The sequence below is a fragment of the Ceratina calcarata genome, unplaced genomic scaffold, assembly GCF_001652005.2.
Source record: "Ceratina calcarata isolate Rehan_Ccalc_2016 unplaced genomic scaffold, ASM165200v1 scaffold81, whole genome shotgun sequence".
NCBI classification, from domain to species: domain Eukaryota; kingdom Metazoa; phylum Arthropoda; class Insecta; order Hymenoptera; family Apidae; genus Ceratina; species Ceratina calcarata.
Window position 1 is genome coordinate 626768 of NW_017179422.1, and position 24949 is coordinate 651716.

General features: G+C 45.1%; 1 protein-coding gene across 14 annotated transcripts in view; it reads left to right on the top strand.

The window, feature by feature from the left end:
- The window catches only part of FoxP (forkhead box transcription factor P), a 234346-nt gene that overhangs the window by 18988 nt on the left and 190409 nt on the right, over positions 1 to 24949 (top strand). For 7 of the 14 annotated variants that reach the window (XM_018034850.2, XM_018034838.2, XM_018034839.2 and 4 more), the window contains exon 1: positions 12347 to 12572. The exons of 1 other annotated variant lie outside the window; for it this stretch is intronic. Coding sequence is in view for 12 of the 13 variants with exons in the window: in XM_018034838.2 (XP_017890327.1) it covers positions 12543 to 12572 (30 nt within the window). In the remaining variant the exon portion in view is untranslated. Of the gene's footprint in view, positions 1 to 12346; positions 12573 to 24949 lie in introns of those variants that run through there. 6 more of the 14 variants (XM_018034843.2, XM_026818636.1, XM_018034846.2 and 3 more) reach the window with 1 other exon arrangement.

The window sequence follows — 24949 nt, forward strand, 5'->3', positions numbered from 1 at the left end:
TTGTTTAAGTATATAGCCTATACATCCTTAATTCGATCCATACTTTGCTTTGTGTACGAGGTATTGGAAGAAAAACGTACCTAGAAGAGTTTGTAGTACGTGCCAGTGCTTTACGTACTACAGATTTTCACTTTGATTATGGTCTGACGATATAATAGCGGGCGATCCGTCCTAATTCGTATTTCTATCGCTGCCCTCATAGTTGGTCCACAGACGTCTATACTAACCACCCATCTTTTCCCTACATGCGGGCATTCTATTATGCAATTAGAGAACAGGAACCAGGAAATTCTAAGGGAGCCAGGGCCCAAGGTATATCGCTATCGAACATGACAGGACACGGTCGTCCGACACACCCTTTCTTCGTTCGAACTCGTACGGGTCTGAACCTACTCCGATGTACTCCTTGCTTATCTCGAAAACATCTTCCGTATTTGTTCCACTCATACGCTCTCCGTAGACAATATTACACGGCAGCGTCTTTGCACTTGGCTGTTTAGAACCAGCGAATCCTGGCTTTCTTATGTCATCGATTTTTTAGATTTCACCTGTTTTAACACTAGTGCTCAGTTACGTTAATAGTCTTTAATGCGAACGAAGTTTAACTGCACGTCGCTGTCTATAGGGGTAGCTTGTGCAACGAGTGATAGTTTAATCAGTTGCTACGCTTCTGACATTTCGTCTGCGGGTATGTGCGAGTCCAACTTCCTCAACATCTAGTGTTTGTCAAGGGCAAGAGCCAGTTCTTATCTGTCTCTGTAGATCTTAGGACAAGTCGTAGATTAGGCAGCTCATTGGTTTTACATTTTGTTCTATCCGTCACTAAAATACTTTATGCAAAGAGTCACGAGAATGATGCACGGATAACGTATGAATCAGTTGAGATTCTGAGGGGTCAAGTCAGTTGACCTAGTATCTGGTGCGGAGGTGGTTTCCACCCCTTTACCTTACGTTAATTTAATAGAAGGGACGCGTGCTGCCCTAAACCAGCCCTTTCCTTACCCTTTCTCACTGGCTGATACGCTAACTTACAAGGGGCGGTTATCAGACATCCCTTGCCTTCTTCCTCTCTCAACCCTTCAAGATTCCGAGTTATCTATAGTCCGAGAATCTATGCTAATATCGTCAGATTAGTCTGGGAAATGCTCACAGATTGTAGCGTTATTGAAATCCGTATCGATTCAGTTCATATTGCGAAGTGTGACGAGATTGAAATATTTTCAATATGCACTTATGTTTACGTACGTACGTTGTTCTTGTGCAAATTCTTCTGTCAAGATGTCTCCTCGATGTTCGAGTTAGAGGAAGGGCAGTTGACCTTTTAAAGCGAGAGATCTTCTAAAAAAGTATGGTTAATTTCTGACCGAAGATTGTGGCGAAACGGCGCGGCGCGGTGCCTAGCCATCGTCCGCAAAAGGGTCCGCGATGGGAAGTAAGGACAGCAGTAAACGTAATTTGAATTTCATGGCAGTTTAACGATCTTAATTAGAAAGCCCTTGCTCATTCCAGGCCGTCCAGACCTAAAACCTGGAACCTCGAATCTCGAACCTCCCTTTAGACTTAACCGGGCTTACTCAAGGAGAGACGCGTTAAGCCAAGAGGGATCTTACCTTGCTGTTTATTCTCGTATTAACACCGAGTCTAAACTAGCCGAAGACAAATCGTGTACACCGTACAAAAGGAAGACACTATCGGCTGAGCTAGATTTCAGCGTAAGGCGCTCGTTCATTTTCTCTCCAATCGTTTCGTCGTCAAAGAGTTAAACAACCCCAACCCAGATAAATTACACCAATCTTATGTTTTACAGTTTATTTTTTAACTCCGATATTTCCAATTTCCGAGGTATACCGAGTATGAAATACGTTTACTCACTTATGCAGAAAATAGTTTTGCCCCGTTGTCCATTACACGAAATCTGCCAAATCATTGCGGCTCTGCGATAAACACGGTGACACGTCGCATTCTTACGTCTGTTCTCCGTACCATCGAGAAAACGAATATTTGTTGACGTATGGCGTTAGATGACAATAGCGGTCCAGCGCCGTATTTAATTTCCCACGCCGCTCTGAAATATATTGTTTTAATATAGCGGCGCGTTTGCATCGCGAGCAAATCCTTCGGAATATCCAGTCGGCCGGTCGACCGTTCGTATTCGCAAGGGGTGAATTTCGCACGAGAGTGGACGCGGTGCTCGGCCGGGGATGGACGCCGGCCAAGCCAAGGCGGAAACAGCGAAGGGTGACCGAGGGTGGTTCCTAAAAGAAACATAAATAAGACAAATAGGGGCGATCGACAATAGAAAATATCGAATGTACAGAATGCTCCATAAATCGGAGGGTGGTTGTGAACGCCGGAGGTGGAGGGAGACGGGGGAGGGGGGGGTGAGGGTTAAGACTGGGTGGCGGTGGCTGAGCGAAGGGGTGGTTGCCGTTTGCTATAAGGCGAGGCGATCTTTTTATGTTCCAACGCGCTCCCTTTTGCTCCCTCAGAAATATATCTATGGCCAATATCCGTAACCATTTCCCGAGCATGTTCCCACTACGAATTCGATATACTCGCGAGCCGCAACTGTAAGCCACAGTTTCCTCCGATTTCGTTACCAGAATGTACGTAGATTTTCGAAGACGACAATATGTCCTCGATCAACCGTGTAAATAATTCGGAACACCTGTTTTCTCTAAATTAAAATATATGCTCGTGTCACCCTCGGATAATTTCGCGTGTTCGGAAAAGTTATCGGCGCGAGGAACGCCGGAAGAAGCCTTACATCGTGCTCGTTATCCGCGGAGGGAGGTTGTAAGATGTAGGCGGTACATACACTTAGGGTTGTACAAGAACGAGACGCGTGTTACGTACGGCGAGAGGGTTTGCAAACATAGCCTAACATTTGCGTAGCAGTGTCGCGTATACGCGTACCGACGTATCTTGGCGAGCGAAGAAGGACGGAAAAGGGTTCGAATGAGAAAGCGTGGAACGGTAACACGGCAGAATCCGCGGTGGGGGTGAATTCCCAGGTTTACGTTTACAACCTTAACTACAAATTCGACAGAGTTACCGAGGCATAAGGGAGGGGGGGCGGAGTGGATTGTATCTCGTAAGGGTGGTTAGAGTCGCGTGTAAAAGCCACCCACTCCCTGCCATTCTCTTCTGGTTGTTAAGAAGTCCCTCTGGGCTAATTTCGCCTCTATCTTTGTGCTCCTGTCTCTCTCCGTTGTCTCTGCTCGATCGTTCCAACCACTTATTGTTCTTCGGTGTCACCTAACTGTCGTTCGACGAATTATTCGCGTGACACTCGCGTAATTCTTTTCTTTGCACGAGTATGTTAAATCCTTTAATTAGACGAGATTTATAGGGTTTACGTTCGCGTACGAAAAAAAAAATATACCGAACGATAAAAATAGCCGGGCGAAATATAAATTGCGATGATTCATACGGCCAACGGTTATTTATCGCACAGCCAAGTATATGCATTGTGCTTTGAGCCGCGCTTTCGCCTCCATGAATTATAAGTGCGGTACACACGATCATTAGAATAGCTATCTGACTCCTTTTTTTCATCCGCGGAACTCGAATCTACATAATTTTCAATAAACTGTATGGGTAACCCTCATAAATTTACGGCCAATGGCCCGCAAGCGAGATCAAACAATTTCGATGAAATACACTGACACCGGCTCTCCACCGGCGCGTCGATCCGATAAATATATTAACGAGCCTCGTAATAATTAATAAATCCTTTCTTAGCGAGATATCATTCATAACACGATAAAGGAATAAATGAGCGAGCTACGAGAACCTCTTTCTTCCCACGTACCTCCGTTCCGGTCGGAGTTCACCCTCTTTTGGCGTGCTGAACGGTCGAAAAAAAAAAAAAAGAAAGAGACGAGGAGTCGCCCCCTATACAGTTTTGCGGCACGCTCGTTCGACGCAATACGACAAAGCATCGAAATTATTTATAACGGTCGTTCGTTAAAGGGAAAAACTCTGGAGACCAGCTAGTGTACGTCGGTGTACGCGAATGAAGTCGAATTCAACGGAGAGGGTGCGGCGGATTCGTTAAGAGGGACGCGCGTCGCCGGGTCCGTCCTCGTTTGGCAAAGGTCCTTATCAGTTACAAATGCATCGGTTGCATCGTCGATATTTCGAGTCGACGGTTACACGGTCATCCCGTGCCGCGAGGGTAATATTGCCACACTGTTATTTATAATCCGGCTATTTACCGCGGGCAGCTGCCAGAAGAGCACAATAAAACGAAGCATCCCTTGCAGCACGTATACGCGGGTCGCGAACTCGTGTGCGGAGTCTATATAAATTTTGCTGGTGTTATATTGGCTACTTCGTATCGTGTACACGCATTTATTATCTCTCCGGGCTTGCACCTCCTCGGGAAAGTTTACTAAAAAATATGCTTGCGGGGTTGCTTTGTCCGCTTATAACCACCAGTCATTTGATTTATTCGAGATAACGAGAACTCGCTATCGCGATTGTTTATGCCACTGCTACTGTTTTCCCATTTTTCTCCTCGAAAGATACGGAGAAAAATACTAGGAGAGTTCATCCTAGGATTATCAATTCTAGGAATATCTAATTTATTATGATAAAATTTCCAATAGTTACTGTCTAGTTTCAAGTGTTTAATACGAATGGGTGGCTTGGAAAGACATTTACACATTCTACATTTTTAAAGACCACGCTACTGACTGATCGTGACTCAAACCATGGCTTGGGGTAGAAACGCGAGCGACTTGTTTGGCCGAGGGTTGAAGCTACGGAGAGTGGGGTCTTTAAGTAGATTTCAAGTGGGAGATTTATATAAGCGACCGATACAAGTTATGATACATCGACCTCTCATCTCTCGTGAAAAATACATCTCCTAAATTTTTTTATTATTACAATATTTTAATCGTTAAATAAATGAAAAAAGTGACATAAATACTTTAATAGATAACATACGAAAATTTTATACATTGCAACCATGCCCTACTTGCCAATTCGTAAATACAATAAATAGAACGTTGTAAACTGGTTTTGTAAGTACATTATATCGCAGTGGTTACAATACCACTTTTGACGTGTCGCGAAAGTCACGCGTTGTGGCAGAAGTCTAACCATGGCGCCAAGGGACCGAGAGAAATATTAAACAGTCTTGTTTTCTCGTAAATCAGTTAGAAATTCCCCTCGGATAAGGGGACAGTGAGGGTAGAGACTTGGGGAGGTGGCTAGCAACCCCTCTGGATCTCTAATGACACCCCCATCCCACTTTCATAGCCGCAATTCATTCTTGTACTGATATTCCCGTAAAATTTTCTTTTTAGTATTCTCAGACAGGTACTGTCCAGAAAACTGTAATTTGCATGCAATTACACGCTTCTTGTCACGGTATAACTGGACATACAATGTTTTAAAGCCAATCGTAAAGTGCCATTTAAAAATTGATCCGCTTTCAATGGGGGTCTGAATAAATGGATTAATAAAACAATCCAGGTGGCACGCACCCCTTCGGTATCGCATTAAGTCGTACTTCGTATCGAAATCCTTCGAAATCGGTGCGATAGTAGCTCTCGGTCGTTTGATGACGTCACTAATGCTCTTCTCCACTCAGACAGATATACCCTTAGCGCCGAGATCCTCAGGATTGAGCTACATTTAAGGACGTGACTAATGTCTCGATACTTGGACCAGGTATTTACAGTGGAGATTTCATTCGTCCTTTTCGCATTTCGTGGAATTCATTGGGAGAAAAAGAGAGACAGGAACTGGATCGAGGACAAGTGACGAGATGACGATCAATCTCTTTTAAAGGCTTCGTCGAAGTTTTGTCGAGGATTAGGTAGCTCGTTGAAGTAGGTGGAGGATTTGCTCCGTTCCAAACACACTTCGAGGATCTTGGCGCGCAAGAACACCACGACGCCGTTAATTTGTCATTCGTAGAATCCTCTCGCGCTTCCTCGCGTTGCTCGTGCGCGACAAATACGTTCGTGGCGACGGCTTTGTTTTTCTTTGTCAATAGATAACAATGAGGGTAACGGTAACGCTGCATGCGTCCCGCATTGTGTTCGAAGGAAATTACGTATTCCCTCGGAAACGCGCTACATATTGGGAAAATAATTTCGCGTTCATTAATTAAGTCCTGTGCCCCTAATCGTTCTAGTAACGTGAAGTTCGTCTTATTACGTACTTGAAAACATTCGAAAGAAAGAACCGGAAGTGATGCGAGGGAGAGAAAGAGAGGGAAGGGATTCCCTTCGTGTTCGGGAACGCAAAATGCCGCGAGACAGAGCTGACGTCCGGATGGCGGCCGGAAGAACAAACGTTGAAAATCGGAGCTGGACATATGCGAGTATTATTTACCCGCTCGTGCATGCATTCGTCCCGATGTCAGCGCTCGCGGTTTCCATTGTTCCAAGACTTTTATAATTGGAGAGAGACGGTCAGTCGCATTAATGCGTCCACGAAGGGCCGGTCCGACGAACTTTTCAATGGAATCATAATTACGTGCTCGCTAGATGTTACATTTTTCTCTTTCTTCCACCGGTGGTGGTGGTCCGCGTTTTTTCGCGCGCTTCCTCTTCTGCTGCTCACGCTTCGTTACTGCACATTTTTATAGTTGGCATCTCTTTCGGCATATTTTTTTCCCAGTCGTTTTTGTTAATTCGATCAGCAATTCCTATGCGGTAAAACGTTGAAACACGAAACACAAGGGGCTCCCTTTTCAGAAACTAGAGGGTAGATTCGTGGAAATCCTTTGTGCGGGCGAATTCGCGAAACGCAAAAATTCCACGACGGTGAAGCTCGTGCATTATATTCCAGGGAAAATTACATACTCGTATTTACAGATATGTACATTATAGATAATAAGTCGGGATCAGGAACGGAACGGGATTTGTATTGAACCGCGAATCACGGGAAAGATGTTCGACGGTGGAATAATGCAGACACTTGGCAGTCTCGTCTTCGCGATGGGAATCGAAATGAATGTACATAGGTAGATGTATATGCATATACATCGGTACAGACTGTCGGAAATTTGTAGAGAAAATACGGTCTTTTCCGTTGGCCGGCTGACATTAGCGGAAATAAACCATTATGAAAATGTTCCGTAAATAGAAGCATGACCAAACGTGCTGCGGTTTTGGGGTCTCCACCTTTTGCCGTAGTCGGTTTCGACTTTTAAGAGGGTGGCGGCTCAACTGGGAGGGATTATAGAGCTTTGCCAGGATATCAATTATAACCAGAAACAGTTATTCTGTGCACCGAAACCCTTTTCCGTCCCTTTTCCACCCTTCCTCCCTTGCACCGTTCCGACCATTCCTAATCCTCTGTAAATTATATTATTTTCACTGTTTGTTTACCGGTCTCCCTATTCTGTTCCCTTCTGCGCAGGATTTGCGGCGACTTTCCGGCTTTCGCCGCGTCTCACCCTTTCATTACGAGACTTCGTACTAAAATCATTATTCCGAATGCCGTTTACCATAACGAGTTATCGTATCAGGCGCAATCGTCTTGTCACGCGACTCGGTCGAATATCGTAAAAAGGGAAAGAAATAAAATATTAACTGCTTCATTATCAAAGAAAATTCTATTCGTACACCAGCGAGCCTTGCCCACTTCGGACAGGAGGTATTATGCAAATAACTGCTCGTGCGCTCTACGCGAATTATGTATACTGTTATGCCCGTAGTAACGACGTTGTTCAGTGTCGCGTCAAAATCTCCGTGTTCACCGAAAAATCTTACGGCACGTACAATTTTTTCCACGCTACACCCTTTAACGCCCTTATTTCCCCCGGTGCCGTGTTCCCGGACACGAATAGTGGAGGCCCTATTATGCAAATGTACGAGGTGAAACGGCCTGGACCTAGCTATGATCGTTCAGAGACAACCCCACTACTCCCACCCCCCTCATCCCGTGCACGCTCCTGCGGGTGTAGTTTATACCGTGAACAGGGAGGTTGAACATAGAAGCCCGCCACGGGGAAACAGGATGCGTCTGATACGCACGTGCGTTGCTTGTAGATGATCGTAGGCCTGTTTGCTATTACAACGTTTCACGAGATTCGCTAATCGTCCAAAAACCGTGTCACTCGATCTCAAGGACTTATCACAGATCCATAGGTTAACAAAGCTCCGCTGACAGATCGAATTGTTAGTCGCAAGGGGGACTCAGGTATACCAGGTCTTCCGTTATCGATGTACGAAATGTACATTTGCACTTATGATCGCGCGCGCACGTATTCATCGTGCGACACCCTAACCAAATGTCTATGCATTCCACGAAGATCGGCTAGGACACTAAGAGAGATTGGAAGGCTGAGAGAGACAGAGGGAATGAGAGGTTTCACGTGCGAGTGAGAATTCATCGCTAACCAGTCGGTGGAGGAACGGTGGCAGTGTTGTTGGGGTGATAGCGTACGGGGGTGGGTGTTTACTTTTGGTGTTGGGCAAGTAGCGCCCGGCATGCATGGTTCCCTCTGATAGCAAACACTGAGTATCGATCAGTATGACTCTGGTAAACAACTATTGTAGAGTAGTATAGTATAGGACGGGTTTTGTCCCCTTCGACCCCTTGCCGCTCCTCTCACTGTCCCATTCCCGGTTACCACCGGACACCCCCTCACGCCTCGCAACCCCTTCGTTCTGTGTGCCAACCCTGCGTCCACTCATTCCTATCCTCAACAACTCCGTCGCGTACTTGCGATATGCCTGCTTACGTGTCGGGCAGGGCCGTCTTAAACCAAGATTCTTTTTGAAGAATACCGAGATCCAATAAAAATTGCCAATTTCGTTTGTTACATTTCATCTGGAATCTGTACTTTAGTTACATACAATTTAATAATTGTATTGGGAGACTTTCTAAAACAAGACGATGTTACTCTAGTATGATAATCCAAAGTGATAAAAGAATGGTTAATTAATTAATGTGGGTTTCAACACAACACATTTTTTATCAACGTTTATAAATCAGAAGATTATTTCATCGATTTCTCTTCTTCGAATTAGTAGTCGTCGTTACGAGTCGCTAAAGTGGATACAGGCGTTCGTGGTCAGACACAAACTGACGCAAGGCAGGGGCAGCGAATCGCAGATAAAAGACTTATTGAAGGTTGATCGCTACATACGTTCCGAGGGGTTTTTTTACATTAATGAATATGCAGGTTTTTTTTTAACAAAAAGGGATCAATAGAGTTTAAATGAAATAGTGAATAGTAAGATTTGTTATAAGTACGTCCCTGAAGCGGATGCTAATCATCTTGGCGAAGGGTGTCTGAAATTGTCGCCCCATCGCGCAATCCCTAAACTCGACAACCCCTGGCGACTCACCCTAACGGCTCGCTTAACCAAACAACCTTGATAAATTATGCAAAAATCAACAACACTGCGAAATGCACCTCCCACGCAACCTGAGTAGATTGTGGGTTTCAATCCTTCTACTGTGATTGTTAAAAACTTTCTCCTTTGCTTAATGAGTAAATTATATCTATACAAAATTAAGACTATAATAGATGCAATTTCTTCAGGCTCAAAGAAAGGCGAAATAAACGTTGTTTATTTTTTTGGTCACATTTTTATTTATTTTCAATTTTCTGCAGTAACGTATTTTCTATAAACGGAATGACATATCGGTTAAACATTGAAATGCAGAAAGAACGACAGAAACGCTTTTTAACGTTGTGTGACGATTAATAAAGGCACAGCAATTAGTCAACAATAATTGGATAGAATTTATTGCGGCCGATGTAATTTTATCAGAAATTTCCGCCGAACGCAGTTTTATTACTGCGCCGATGAACCGCATTAAGCGTTTATGTCGGTTGCCCATCGATGCGAACGATGTGTGACCTGTGAAATCCGCGGGCCAATAAATGAGTATAACCCACGCGTGAGAATAAAATCCGTCGCTAAACTGTGCAACAGGTGTTAGAGGTTATTGACAATCTTTTCATCAGAATGACGGTGTTTGTACGATATTTCGCCGAATATCGGAGCTTTTAAGCGATAACGACGAACCCTTTGCGCAGGCTTCTGTTTCGTCACATTTTCCGGATATTATTTTTCGATAGGTATTATTCCCAGGCGATTAACGATTAATCTCTCCTTTTATTTATCACGCGGGTTAAACGATCCTTCACTATGCGTCCACGTATAATTATAATTGATAGTGACAGTTTGACTGATTGAATATTCAATCTTGAGCGACAGGTTTCAGTTGCAGATTCGATAACATCAAAGAACAGAATGCTTTGATACAAAAATCGTATTTTCTGTCTATCATCGTGGCCGTTCTTGCTTTTCATTGCTTCCTCTTTATCTGCTTCTCGCACAGCATCCCTCTTTCTCCGCGCCGACCATTGAAGGTTGTTATCAATACAGCAGCTATGCTCTCGGCATTGTGCGCTGGTTTGGTTCCGTGTCGAGAAACAAGACGAACAACAACAACAAACAACAACAAACTAGCCGATGCGAAGTCTCTCGCTCAGCCTCTCCACCCTTCGTTTCCGCGACCTGTTTTCCCCACATTGTCCTCACCCCCATCGGTCGCTATCGCTCCGATTATAACCATGACAGTTTCAATCTTGTGTAACATACGTTCCTTTCTTCGATATGTGTCACACTGACATAACTTTCTACTGTAACATGTAAAGGTGTACGTTTACTCCTTCATCCAATTGCGTCCCATCGAAATTTCCTATTCGCGTTAGAATTTCACCTTACGTACCGAAGTCTGTATTCGTACTAGAACACGAGAGTGAGTAATCAAAAAATCAAACAATGAAATTTTCCATTGGTAAAATGCATGAATAAATAAAGAATCCACGGACATACGAAGATGCAAAATGGAATACAAACTCCGTGGTCTACACGGCGAGTTTTAAATATCATGAATGAAAGGTATTACGAATTGATGATTATCTAAAGGTACGTGCACGCAACGATGATAAATTGCCCGCCTGTATGATGTGATGAATGCATCAGAATGGCTCGTCAGCTTTAGTGTGGTCTTAGGACTAGGCCGAATCGATAACAATAACTACATTCAACCATGTCTGACTGTCGCCTATGTATTTAACGAACCAGCTTCGTTATACATAAATAAAGGTCAGCATCTAACATAAACCTACACGCCTCATGATTATCCGATTATCTAATTATCGACATCTCGGCAACGTCGCTGTAATTCATCTCCAAGACGAGACAGGACCATCTTCGTGTCATAATACGAAATTCAAGCTTCTTGAAATTTTTGCCCGGGAGCTTCTAGCCGCGAACACGTTCAAACCAAAAGCGTATTTACGAAGGAGGAACCGGTAAGTGCTTGCTGGAATATCCAAGAAGAAGACGAAGAAGAAGAAGTAGAAACGAATGACAACCAAGAGAGGGTAAGGGACAGAGAAAAGAACGACAGACACGAAGGAGTTACGTACGAGTAGCGAGGCTTCGCGGACGAAGCGTGTCTGACAGAAACGGGGCTATAACGAGGGACGAGGTACGAAATACGTTCGAAGAGCGCGTGGAACAAGGAGGCAACGAAACGACGAGGGAGGGATGGAGACAGAGGTAGACCGAGTGAGTGCGCCGACTCAGTAGCCGCGTGTTCAGTGCGGTCGTAGGGTTTCGCGGCTAAGCGGTGCCGAGCGTCGCACAGTCGCGACGGCAGCCACCGGCGCGCGGTACCCCTTTTTCTTTAAACCACACTCTCAATTCCGCACGGTTCATCGCACGTTTCCTGCGTCGACGACGACGACGACGACGACGACGGCGACTAGGATAAAGACCGAAGGACGTGGACGATCACGACGCTGGTCAGCTCCCGATTTTGCGAAAGAGGGCGCCTACCGTCGTTACCGCCACTACCGTCATACCAACACGACACTACTATACCACTACCACTACCGTCCTGTAATCTTCCCTTCAAAAATACCGCGCATCACTTACGAGGATAACGCGTATCATCGTCGCTCCCTTTGGCCCGCCAGATAGGCAAAGATACCGCGCATTCGCGTCTCGAGCAAAGAGCAAGCAAAAACCGCGGGCAACGAGAAATCGGCATCGGTTCGTTGTTTTCCTCAAGGGAGAGAGAGGACACGTGGCGCGGCGCACGCGGAGGAGGTGTCCCAGTGAACACGGGAGAAGTTGCGAATCGCGGCGAGAGAGACGAGACAAATAGATAGATAGAGAAGGAATAGATAATAGATAAATAGGCCTGACGAAAAAGGAAAAGAGCGGGAAGGAGAGACAAGCGGGAAGAAAAGCAAGAAAGAGAAAGGGTGAAAGAGGAACGCACAAGGGGGGTGAACGGTGGAAGGGAGAGGTGGAGAAAGGTAGAGAGGTGGCAGAGGGACAGAAGAACGAGAGGGGGTGGGCGGGAGAGTACGGACGGGGAAGGAAGGTACGAATCGTCAGGACGAAGACTGTAGAAGATAGAGGAGACACGGGAAACGGGTCTTGTGTCTTCGTTTCGTTTCTTCGGAAAATACTTATACGAAGAGAAGGACGGAGGAACAAGCGACAACCACGAGCGAGACGACGAGGAGGAAGCGGGACATGCTGGAACCACGCTGGAGACCCGTCCAGGTAGAGAGACTTACTTCACCCTGCAACACTTCTTCCGTCTTCAGTGCACCCCGCTTATGACACCCGATGCCTGATTGACTGTCTTTGCCTGCCTGTCAATGATCATATGGTCGCATCTACGTCACCGCACTCTCTTGCTCGCTCTCCCTCTTTCTCTCTTTCTCTCCGTTCGTTTAAGTCTGTCTCTTTGTCTCATCATTCTCCGCCGCTTGTTTCATTCACCGTTCTTTGCGTTGCTCTTACTCAATGATGATCGCCACGTGCCGTCGACCGAGTCCCTTTTGCACGCTGTCGTTACCAGAGTCTGTTGTTCGCGTTTTTTTCAATCATTTGCATCTATCGCTTCTTTCTCTCGTTGGTGTGCGTGCCGCTTTTGTTCACCGCTGTTCTCCTCCCCCGTTGCCTCTTGTTGCGAACTGTTTTGTTTTGACACAGGTGAATTTAACGTCTCCGCGATGAAAAATACGTACTACCTAGTACGTAGCTAATAGGTGCACGTAAATACACGATGGGAACTTATCGTCGATCGTAGTCGCGTCAAATGATCTATACTTAGCACTAAATAGTTGATTTGCATCTCAGATAGTAATGATCGCACTGTTAGGCATCGATGCAATCCGGAATAGAATCGACGCCTAGTACGGAAATACTTGAAATTACTGTTGCATTCTTAATGTCAACCAACGTGATTTCCATTCGGTGGAATTAGGTCATTACGAAAACAGAATCGACGAAAATGGACATTAAGTTTTTGGTATAAACGATCGATTTCGTTGAAAAGAATATATGTAAAACAGTGATACGATCATTTAGACATACCACACGGCGATCGTAAGCACTTAATATGTCGATAAATTCAAATTTGGCAACTTATCGTATTTCATCATCGTGAAGGTAGAAGATGGCCCTCGTTATAATATAGACAAATGGCCCTTTGCTTTGGGATTTTCTGATTGATCTTACGTTGAGCGAACCGGGCGATATTCGTGGAAATGACACTTTAACGATCCTGACAAGACAAATAGGCGCACCGGGCAAGCAGAATGGTTGGTCAAATAAATCTCGCTACACAGTTCCAAGATTAACTACGCTCGAGTAACTAAATGCGTACCTACCTTAGTACAGAAATCTTTCCGGCAAAATGCATTTTTCCTAAAAATAATCTTGGCAGTAATAGGATTGCTTTGACGCTGCCTGGAGATTTGAAAGATATAATACGAAGATATGAATCATAGTGTTATTGGCTCAACTATTTCAACAACTCACTACAAGTCATTTTATGTCCTCACTGCAGCTTGTTATTATTCTATTTCGTCTAAGCCACAACGTTCTCATCGCAAAAGCGCTTATAAGTGCAATTACGAAAAAGGGTATGACGTGGACCACCTAAAATTCATTAAATTCGCCTATAATTATGGTGAATTCATTAATTTTTCTTATTTATCCGTTGTATTCGATGGGGTACAGTACCTAGCTTGGTATATTCGTTCGGTAATGGCAGTTACTCTTCAATCGAGGAATGCACGGCGTTACCTGGGAATAGAGATGATTTTTCTCAGATGGATATAGTCAATGGGTGTAGGCGAAGCTATGGGAGGCTGATGGTGTATGGGTGGCATAGGTATGAGACTGCAGAAGTCCCGGGGTGTAGTAGGTGGAACAACGCAGAGACGGAGGCGGTCCTACCCTACTTGGGGGCGTTAAAGAAGTAGGTGGGGTTGGCCACCCCCGCACGTCAACCCTTGCACCCCGCGTCTCTGGAACCCCTATGGATCGCCGGTTCCCTTCGATCCCATGTTCGCCAATCAACTAACCCACCCCGCTCTATCCTCTCTCCTTTTTCCGTCTTCTGATGCTCCTCCAAGGTTGCCGCTGTTCTTCGAGCAGCCATCTACTTCTGGTCCCTTTGGTCCGACCAAAGATTTCGTCAAAATTCAAAGGCGGCTGCTCTCACTGTCAGCCTAACCGTGGCCAAACAGATTGTTCCCAACGTTAGAGCCTCGCATTGAGTGTCGGTAGGAAAGACGGCGACGACAGAACATCGATGCAAGAAGTGTTGGAAACTCTGATTATCGTGTTCCCAGTTTGGTCCGCGAGGCCCGGTCGATTCGACGTGTTATTTGGTAGTGTCTGGTGTTTGGTAGTGTCGTCGGTCCATCGTCCACGATCAAGTGAGACGTTACCTGGCATTGATTTCTCTGTCACACTTTTCTCGTTGTTCCACTGAAGATCCAAACCGGTCAAGGGATGTTGGTTGTCAATCGTGGTGAATATTTCCAATCATGCCTGCCATGTCCCGTGCTCGCCCATCTTCTCGTCTCTTCCACCATCCTCAGAATGCATCCGTGTGTATGCGCGTGTGAGTGCGTTCCACGCATACGTTTAGAGGGAACAGCGAATCTGTGTGCAGCTGCATAGGATGAAGATACATACAGTATAGTGTACCAACACACAGTTGTGCCACTATAACCCCCGTTTTCGCGCTTGCTTGGCACGGCACAGCATCCCTCTTCGGCTACTTCCGGCCAGACCAGGCTCCGCCCACTTTTATATTAATCACGTCTTGGTTCGCTCCTGGCTTCTGTTCTCCATCTTTCTTCCCCAGTGAGCGATTTCCTACCGTGGACGCCTGGGAACCACACCTTTGCCCGTTGGCTTATTCATGCTCCAGGTTTGCGACGCGAGCCCTCATATATTTCCTCTTATCCTACTTTGTTGTCGCTGAGGAATACAAGCCTGAAATGTATCCTTGATGTGATCGTGAATAGTATAAATAATCGTAGGTTCGATGATGAACCATAAAATCGCAGGACCGAATACCATGTGTCAGATGCAGGCGTACGTCACAAGTAGTCCATGTTCTCCATTGCCTGGAGAACAGCTCCAAATTGTTCAGAATCTCGCGATAAGAGCGAATCGATAATACGTTTATCTATAAGTCATAGATCCTGATAGATCCTTCGGCGTTTCGCGTAGCGTAAATTCTTCGGCAGTTTATAACGCGACGGTTTTTTCCCAGGCACCGGCGAAGGGGAGTCGCACCGCGATATTTCACGAATCGTCGTGTCCTCGACGGCTCGAGAGGAATCGAAAAAAAAAAAAAGAGAGAAAAAGAACGATCCCAGTCGCCGTGCAGTTGACTGCGACATTCGTGCGTTCCGAACACGGTGCGCCGGAGTAATGAATAATAACCAGTTATTATTGCCAGGTCGAGCAATAAACACGCAGCTCACAAACACACCGCCCCCTCGCCGCAATAAGGGTTGTCACGCATAGGTACGACATTTGTTTCCACCGCGTCGAGTGTGCACGTTACGAGCACCACCTTTCTACAGATATTGGCTCCATTGTTACACGTTGTGTATCGCGACTGCTTCTCCGCCACTTTCGCGAATCTACCCGATCCTCGTGGCGCCTATCATCCGTCACAGCCACTTCAACGCCACTCCGCATTGTCCTCGTCGATTCTTCAATTCGTCGCTCGCTTTTCATTAGTTTCTTTTTCGATCCACGCGGTCGCGCGCAGGAACGTGTCACACAAAGCACCGCGCCGTACACGGTCGTCTTCATCATGCATTTACAATTTCCTTCCTAAAAATCTGACGAATATCAGTCGCGTTGACCAGTCCTATTTTTAATTAAGACACGACACCTGCGTAATTCAACCTTGTTCATAATTTTCTATACTTACACAATCGAGATTGGTCGATGGAATGGATACACATCGAAGTTGATCGATCCCCGTGTACGAGCGCGTGTTAAGACGAGGCATCTATAAATTGTTTTGGAAATGATGATGGACTGCCGGCGACACGATGGGAGAATGTATCGGTGTATCGACGCGACGCGACCAATATCGATGCGAGGAATTCGAATTCCTAGAGGTTGGTTCATTTTGTCGCGATAATACGCATTCCATGTCATTCCGACGGCGCGTGTACAGCGATGCATCATCGCCCTCGCGACGGGTATTTGTCAATAGAAACAGGCATCGACGCCGCAACTGCGGCAAGTATACGTCAATATACATAACGACCGCCTGTTGACTTGTTACGTTGTCGAGTACCGCCGATGATTCGATGATTTGCCGATCCATGACTGCTCCGTGTCAAATATGCCCCCGCATTCTGTTCTCGTAGGTGCGTTAACACGGGATCGTCGGCGACCGTTCATTTGCGATCGGCGCACTAACGCGCGTCGTTACATTAAATTATCATTCACCGATTGTGATGTACCGACGGTTTGCACGGCGACTCGTTATAACAAGATCATGGCGTCACCTCGACGACAATTTCCCAGATACCCCGGGACGCATCATGAATAATACCACGATAAAGGCTATCAAATCGAATATGTTTGGATCGTTTCAACGTTGACTAGGTAATTTGGGTCGAGGGTGACGTTCCCGCGGCACCGACTCTCCTCCTCCGATTATGTATAAATTTCGACGAGGCTTCAAAGCGTGTTTACAATGTTTTCAAAAGGGAGGTTTATTAGTCGAAGTGGTATTTGCTCCCGAAGTTCTGCTCCACGGCGATTTTGAAAATCGTTACGGAAGATAATACCCGGTATTTGTTCTCCTCCAGTCTCCATTCTCTTTTTACTTCCTTTTTTTTTTGCTAACGTCGCGTAGAGTAGCATAGTTTCTTTTCGTAAAAAGAGAGAAGTGCTTTCTCCATCGACGTCATTGTCCAGGAGGACGAAAGTACCAGAATCGCAGCGTACAAAGAGCGTTTCACGTTCCCTATGGGACACCGAGGAGCCATTCGCGGGGGATGGGTTCAAAAAAAGCCGATCATTATCCACTCGTTCTGCATTGGTCGCGTTACCCGATGCAACCTCGTTTGGAGTCCTCGTCCCTCTCTCTCTTCCTCTCCTCTCTCTGTCTCTCTTCCTCCGGCTATAATAGGAGATTCCGTACGATGCTGGACATTGAGAGCAACCGCCGTATTAAAACCGTTCGTGTTTGAACTCGTGATCCCATCGCGTATCAATTATTACGCAGATTTGTACACAAAGGGGGACGGCTGATGCACCGCCCAGATATAAACCGCAATAATCGTCTGCATCTACTGTCTTGCAATTCGAATCATACTCTCTCGGCATTGTAACGTTTCATCGTCAGTGGGCGAATTGCATCCATCTATGTATACTTAAATGGGTATACGACCCTGACAGAAGGATGTTGTATCACAAACCAATTAACCTTCGACGATTTGATTTTGCTGGGATTCCGGTGCGTTTAGGCTATAGATTATGCAAAGTGAAATTGTCGCGTGTGCCGGAGTCACCGACGGTATGGAAACTGTATGCCTTCCCGTGGACTTGAAGGCGTTTCACGCGACGGTATCGTAACGAAATTAAAATGCACGGTGTGGTGCAGTCGGTCGCGATAACTTCGGAACCGTTCAGATTGAAGTGCGAGAAGTGGGATAATGAGGAATGGAAGAATATTAAATAAAATGGTGAAACTCTACACCGTCGCTGCGTGCGTGCAAAAATATCTTTTCATAACGTTTGCGACGGTTCGCGTGCATCTTGAATAAAGTTGTAGAGTATTCGTGATCGTTAAAAAGAAATAATTCCCTCTGAGTACGTGTATGCGTGTATCGCGGTGTCAACGAGAAAACTTGATCACCGTGTCGCGGCAGTGAAAAGAGTCGATCATGACCAGACCAGGCGCTGTGTTGGTCACGATGTATCTCGTCGCAACAACGCCGGTGACATAATAGTAGAGCGACATCGCGATCCGTAGTGAACTGCGAGCGACGGCATATCAAAATGTAGATCGGTCCTGTTTGAATTCGAGGTTCTATCATGAATCAATTACCGCGCAGATTCGTACACAACGAGGATCGTGACGAAAGCGCGCGCGTGAAGGATGAGGGACATAAAGAGGGATTTGTAAACAGTTGAAACGATCGTGGGTGCGTGCATACCCGCGTTCGTACTCGTTCCCGGGCTGGATTCACCTCCGTTGTTCAGCACACACGAATATTATCCGGTTTTACTTCGATCTAGTTACTACTTACTCCTTCATCGTACCTGTCTGGGTACTTCTGTCTTTTTTCTTAGTTTCCTTCCCGACATTTTTCCACGATAATCGTCCCATTGAACTTCGTTCATTCTGCGAAACGGTGTAAATTCATTGCCGCATTTAAATAAATGAATATTGGAAATTGCCGGCGGTGGGAGAGGTTTTAACTAACTAGTTTGTATCGTATAGTGTTGATTCTATGCCATATAACGTCAGTCTTTAGAATACGGATTAGGAATCTTGTATTTAAGATTATTAAGTTTTATTTGTATTTTTAAACAATTACATTCAGATATTCTTTGAACTTATTCACAATGTATGGGCTATCAGAACCGAATGGTTACGTAATACATCCAGCCGAATATCTAATTTGAACGAGTCAAAGCTAACGAAGAGTTGTTTCCCCCTGGAAGTGTATTTATAACACTCGCAGTCGAGTTAACTCTTTCTTCCTCGAATCATCGTTCCCTTTGATGATCCAAGCCTAACCGTTTTAGAATACAACTATTTAAATTATTCACAAAGCGACCGGAATAACAGATTCTCAGAATCTTTAACCCTTTATTTTCGGTTTACTCGAAAGGAAAGCAATTAATACTTGGTATTTTTTCCTTCTTTTTATTTTACGTTGTATTGAAAAATAATGGTACACGTGTATTTGTAAAATGTATAATCGTGTCAACGAGCCAAACGGATGACGATATAATCTCCGAGTGTGCTGATAAGGTGCATTCAACACGAATAAATAACTACTAACGTTGTGGAAAAATTATTACAACCAAAACTGTCTTACTCATCGCATTGTTGTTGCCTTACAACAGTTGTTCCCGATTTCGATCGAACGAATAACGAATTGCTTCGATCCAATTTTGTATCGGGTCTTATGTCTTTCACTTGTCTTTTTCCATTACTCTCGCTCCTACGACTCGTCGTGGCTCCTTTGTTAGCTAACGAGACAACGACTGGAGACAGTAACGTTATTATCGTCGCGTTCGATGATCGCAGAAACATAATTTCCTCCGCGATACCCACGCAGATCACCTTAAATTCCTTGCAGCAAGCTCGGTGTTATCAGTTCGGCGATACCGTCTGCCTCTTGTTGAAACAGATTGAAGACGTCTATAGAAGACAGTGGACGATACGCGCTCCAGTTTTTCTCGTTTCGAAATTACTCGCTCTCCGTTCGTCACATAACGCATACCGTTTTTCTTTCGTCGATCTTGTCACTCGTCGCGAGTGCTCCTTTTATCTCGTCTGACGGATATGCAATTACATTTTGAAATTGCCGTGGTACGCGTGTGCTAATTGATTCGTGCGCGGTGGAACTGAGAGCAGATCGGGAGAAACATTTTGCTCGCTCGTTCGCAAAGATCCCGAAAAATTTTCGCAAAACTGGATTTTCTTGGGCCTCTTATGTTTCACGTTTTGGTAATCACAAGCTCGATCGTGCAAAAGCTACAAATGTGTTTCTTCATCGGATGGCGCGAGGGCGGCATAAAAATTCCTAATTTGTGAGCCAAAGACGCTGACAAGGTTAGTTCTTTTCAATTGTTCCTCTTATCGCGGATAGCATACTTGCTAGTAGAATAATCGACGCAAAGGCGATAATGCCCGTTGGCTTCAACGCGCATATCTCACGTTAATAAAAAAAATTAATATCAACTGGTATTCGCAGAAAATGACTTTCCTTGTTCTACTCTTTACATCAGCTTCTTCTTATCTGAGCCCACTATTATTTACACAATATTGTTTTACCGAAGATAAGTGCTTCATGCGCTCATTATACAAGCAACCATTTATTTACCTGTCTCATCTTTTCATATTTCACAACCATCGTGAAACATTTAGCAATTTTATGCAAGTCTGACTATGCTCCGCTCTAATCGGTCCACGCTACTGATATACTTCTGGGCTACAGTATTTGTATAAAAAGTCATTCATCGTGAAACTCATTCATCTCGGACCGACCATTCAGTAATCCATGTATACACGCGATCGTAAACATCGGGCCAATAGCTCGAGGAACCTGGGATTCGAGGCAAGGAAGTGGAAATATAGAAGAGCGTCGAAGGACGGCTCGTTTCCATCCATCCCGGGTCGTGTCAAGCGGGGGGACGCGCTCGTGTCAGGAGGAATAGGCGATGGAAAGAGACTGTAGGAAGATGACATAATCCCACTCGCGCAATTTGCGAAACAGATTTACGCGTGGGACGGGCTCCAGCGCGCGGGCATTTATGATAATGTGTAGCGCGGTTTACTGGTCGCGACTCTCGACGCTAGTTACGCGGTGCCGCGCGCCGCGCCGCGTCTCATCGCATGTATACGACGCGTGCACGTATAAATTCGCGCTGCGACTACGCGCGCGCTTCTCCAGCTACATCCGTGCATGCGTGCGGTGTTACGGTTGTGTGCACGGATGACACAAGCATCGCGACGAGGCGACACGGGCTGTATGTGAGCCGTGTGTGGAGATAAATACATACACGCTCGCGAATCCTATTTAACGCTGTCCCTGATGCCCGGGCTGACGCGCACACGGTTGTACACGCCGCCTGTATGAGCACACGCACGTGCACCGTGCGCGATGCACGATGCTCTCCTTGTGTCCCCGTTGGCGGGGAAAGAGGATGACCGGGATAATCGTGCAAGACGATTGGTAGCTTCCTGTCGGTCACGTGACCGGCCTGCATCGCGGAACGACGGTGCATGGGGCTGCAGAGGATGACATTCGTTGCACTCACCCAGTGCCGTTAAGTAGCTGGATAGGATGCAGCCGCGGATTAATGGTTACGGATACATCTTGGACTGCAATGATTTGTTGGCTTTTATCGCGACGAATCGCCAAGAGCGATACGCGCAGAGAGTAACAGAGAGAGCAGTCTTTTCCCGCCCTTTCCCCGGAACCGGCCGGATCGTCAGGATTAATGATATCTGCCTGTTGAATGTACCGCGCGTTATTTACGTTATAAATTCGTCGTAGCCATCCGAAACGCGTATTAAATTATTGAGGATACATTTTAAGAGAATAATTTAAAGCGACCGTGTCCTCTCCCGTGCCAATTTTCAAATCGGCACGCAGTGCACTGCTGGCTGGCCGGCTTACAGCTCGTTCAGACGATTCGCTTTTTTCGGTAGTTTTATCCAACACAACCGAACTGCAGTCTTCGCACGCCTTTTCCAACTTGCAAACTTACAAATTCTTTTAATGAACGTACCTCAGGATTGAAAATCGATCGTTGTTTACAAATAAAAAACCGAATGCTGCTGTCGATCATTATCGATTCAGTGAAGTACCGAATCGATCAAACGATCGCATCGTCTGTTAAGTTCTGTCGGATTGTTACGAGCGCAACGTTACCGTCCATCCAAGCGCCAATTTATCGATAGTTTCGCGGGTTCTTTGTGAAACAGAGCCGCTCATAGCTTCGTCATATTTTTGCCATGATCGATTACGGATTCTGCAACGGAACCGCAGCCCGTGTTATAGAGATCAATTTCCCGACCCCTGTCACATATCGTTCATGAACGTTTCGTGTGATGCTCGTCAACGTCGATTGCTCCATGTATCGTGCGGAATTCACCAGGTGTATAGTGTGTACGTATCTCGTCCTCTAACTGCAATATCATTTCTGCACCATTACTGTATCACGAGTATAATGAAATTTCAATTGAATCTTACGTAATCGAACACGCGTATGCAACATAGTACATTCATTGCCTTATCCAGTACGTGTCTGAAATACGTAAGCAGATAAATAATTACAGTACATTACTCGCGTACATTACTCGCGTACGATATCGATCTTCCGAGTATCATTTGATTTTCACCTGCCTAATATAACTCCGTAGATACCGTCTGGTTATTTTATCGTAACGGTATCACGCGGCGAAAAAGAAGTAGAGATTAGCTGCGTCGTTGATGCCCCGCAATATCGTACCATCTATTTTGTAATAGAAACAACGGAAGAGCCTAATTCCGCGAGGTTGCTCTCGTCCTCCTCGCCATTAGATGTGTAGATCATGTCGGCGCGCATGATGCCATTCCTATCTACCTATACTTACTTACCTAGCTACCTACCTACCTACCTAATTATACCGAGTGGTCCACTCGAAGCGATAAGCGATTTACATACCGAACGACGCGATGGATTTACCGCTCGCCTCTGTGTACGACGTTGGTATACTTGACTCTCCGTTGCGCCGTCAGACGTTGTTCCATTTTGCTCCTATTCCGGGAAGCCTGAGAAAGAATTCGCGCTCACGGCGATACTGCCGCACCATGTTTCCATCTCGGCTCTCTTTGGGCTAATCGAAGATGCAACTTTACAATACGAAGCAAAAAATGAAGTGTTTTATAAAATATTTGTCACACGGATCGCAAATGCGATAATCATGAATCAAAATACCGGTTACGCTCTCTCCAGTAACATCCAAGGTTAATCTATCATTATTGGAAGGAGTTAGTCGAATGAATAATGCATAATTCGGTAACCGTAATACACGTAAGCACTTGACACGAGTGAAACTGGTCCGAGTCGATTAGTCATCAATTATTTTCGAAACTCATTAAATTGATTTATATTGTCATTAAATTGATAAACAGATTCTCTCGTTGAGAAGACACGGATTGAATGAATGTAGGTGTCGAAATTTATTTATACTACGGGAACCTTGAAATTGGTTAAAAACGTAAATAACGGGAATGTATTATGAAATGACAGCGTCGAAAATACAGAGACAATTTCTCAGTGGCGCATAAATCTTTAAGCGGTACACGACGAGCCCGCTTAATAATTGATAAGTAAATAATTCATTCGAGGTGGTGAACACGGCCGTGCCAAACGATGGGACAGATTTACTGTCCGTCCCTCTAGCAGACGCATTTGCTCTTTGCTCCATTCCTGGCGACTTTGGTATATTTCGCCTGGCGGTCACGGAAGCTTCAAGTATAGTTAGCCAAGTGTACTAAGGATTGGTATGTAGTTGGTTCTCATCGGTTCATTTATTTACGCGATCAAGCCACTTAATATCGCGACGGAGTCCAACGGCGAAACACTAATTTTACGCGTCCTACGGATAACCGAAAAGGATCGACGAATTTCGGAAAAATCTACATTTCGCGTCGACGAAACGTCGTTTACATCTATGTGCATACGCGTGTAAGTAACGCTTTGAAAAACGTAGAATCGTTGGTACTGATTTTAATGATCGGCGACAGTTATCGTTGACTGGAGACTTTCTCAGACTGATTTCATCTCGCGAGATTAGAATATCGGCTAGTGAACCAATGACAACAAGATTCTATTTCAAACGATGGTTATTCTTAGATTCGCGTAAATTTAATTGCGACAGCGGTAGCGACGTATAGCTCCAAACATGTATCGTGCTTGAAATATGACTTGGAAGTATAGTGCAACGGCAATTATTTAATTCGGTTAATTATTGCTCTTAGAGCAAGACGTTTCCAAAGATATATCACTGAAATATCGTTGTCTATAATTGCGCAAACCGCAAATCCCGAGCGGACGTAACCGTATCGGGGGGAGGGGAAACACGAAATAATTATTTAATTGGTTGCATATTTCACGGGAAGGAGGAGGAAAATATTCTGAAAAAGAAGTCGTGAAGTTTTATCGTTCCCCGCATGGTTTTTCTATTCCTTGGTCTCTTTCGCTCCTTCTTCGTACTTTAAAAAATGAAAGAGCCCACGGTAGAGTTAGTAAAGTTAATATTTTTAAAGGAATAATGAATTCAGTAACCCCGGACTGGGAGCGCCGCACGTTCCAGCTTTAAATCTTTTCTGTAAATAGATTATGGCGCAAGATAATGAAAAATTTGCCAGCGCCGCGCACCTAAGTTCAACTCTTGTTTCTTTGAACTTTGTTTTTCGACCACCCGTTGTCCCTTTTCAGGACGTCACGCTTTGCAAATTCATGACCCACCATAGTTATATCTATTTTTTCCACATTTTTAAATTGAACAAAAATCATTTGAAATACATGTTTGGTCAGTCTCCGCTACGCTTTATCAAGCGTCACATTCGCAAAGTTCCTCGCTGGTAATCGAACACTAAACAACGCGAAATGCAACATTATCATGCGGATATATGCTTAGTACAAAACGAGATAAGATAATACATACTAACTTAGAGTATCACATGATTAGAGTAATAAAGGTAGACTTGTCTTCAATCGACGGATAGTTAGCAAAGAGAATATCAGAATATGAATCATCAGGTACATAATCGTGCTCTAAATAGCTCGGTAACTAACTGTCTTCGCGTGTATACGAACGAGGAACGAAAGAAATCCGCTCACGCTCGTTTCTTTCTTGCTCCCTT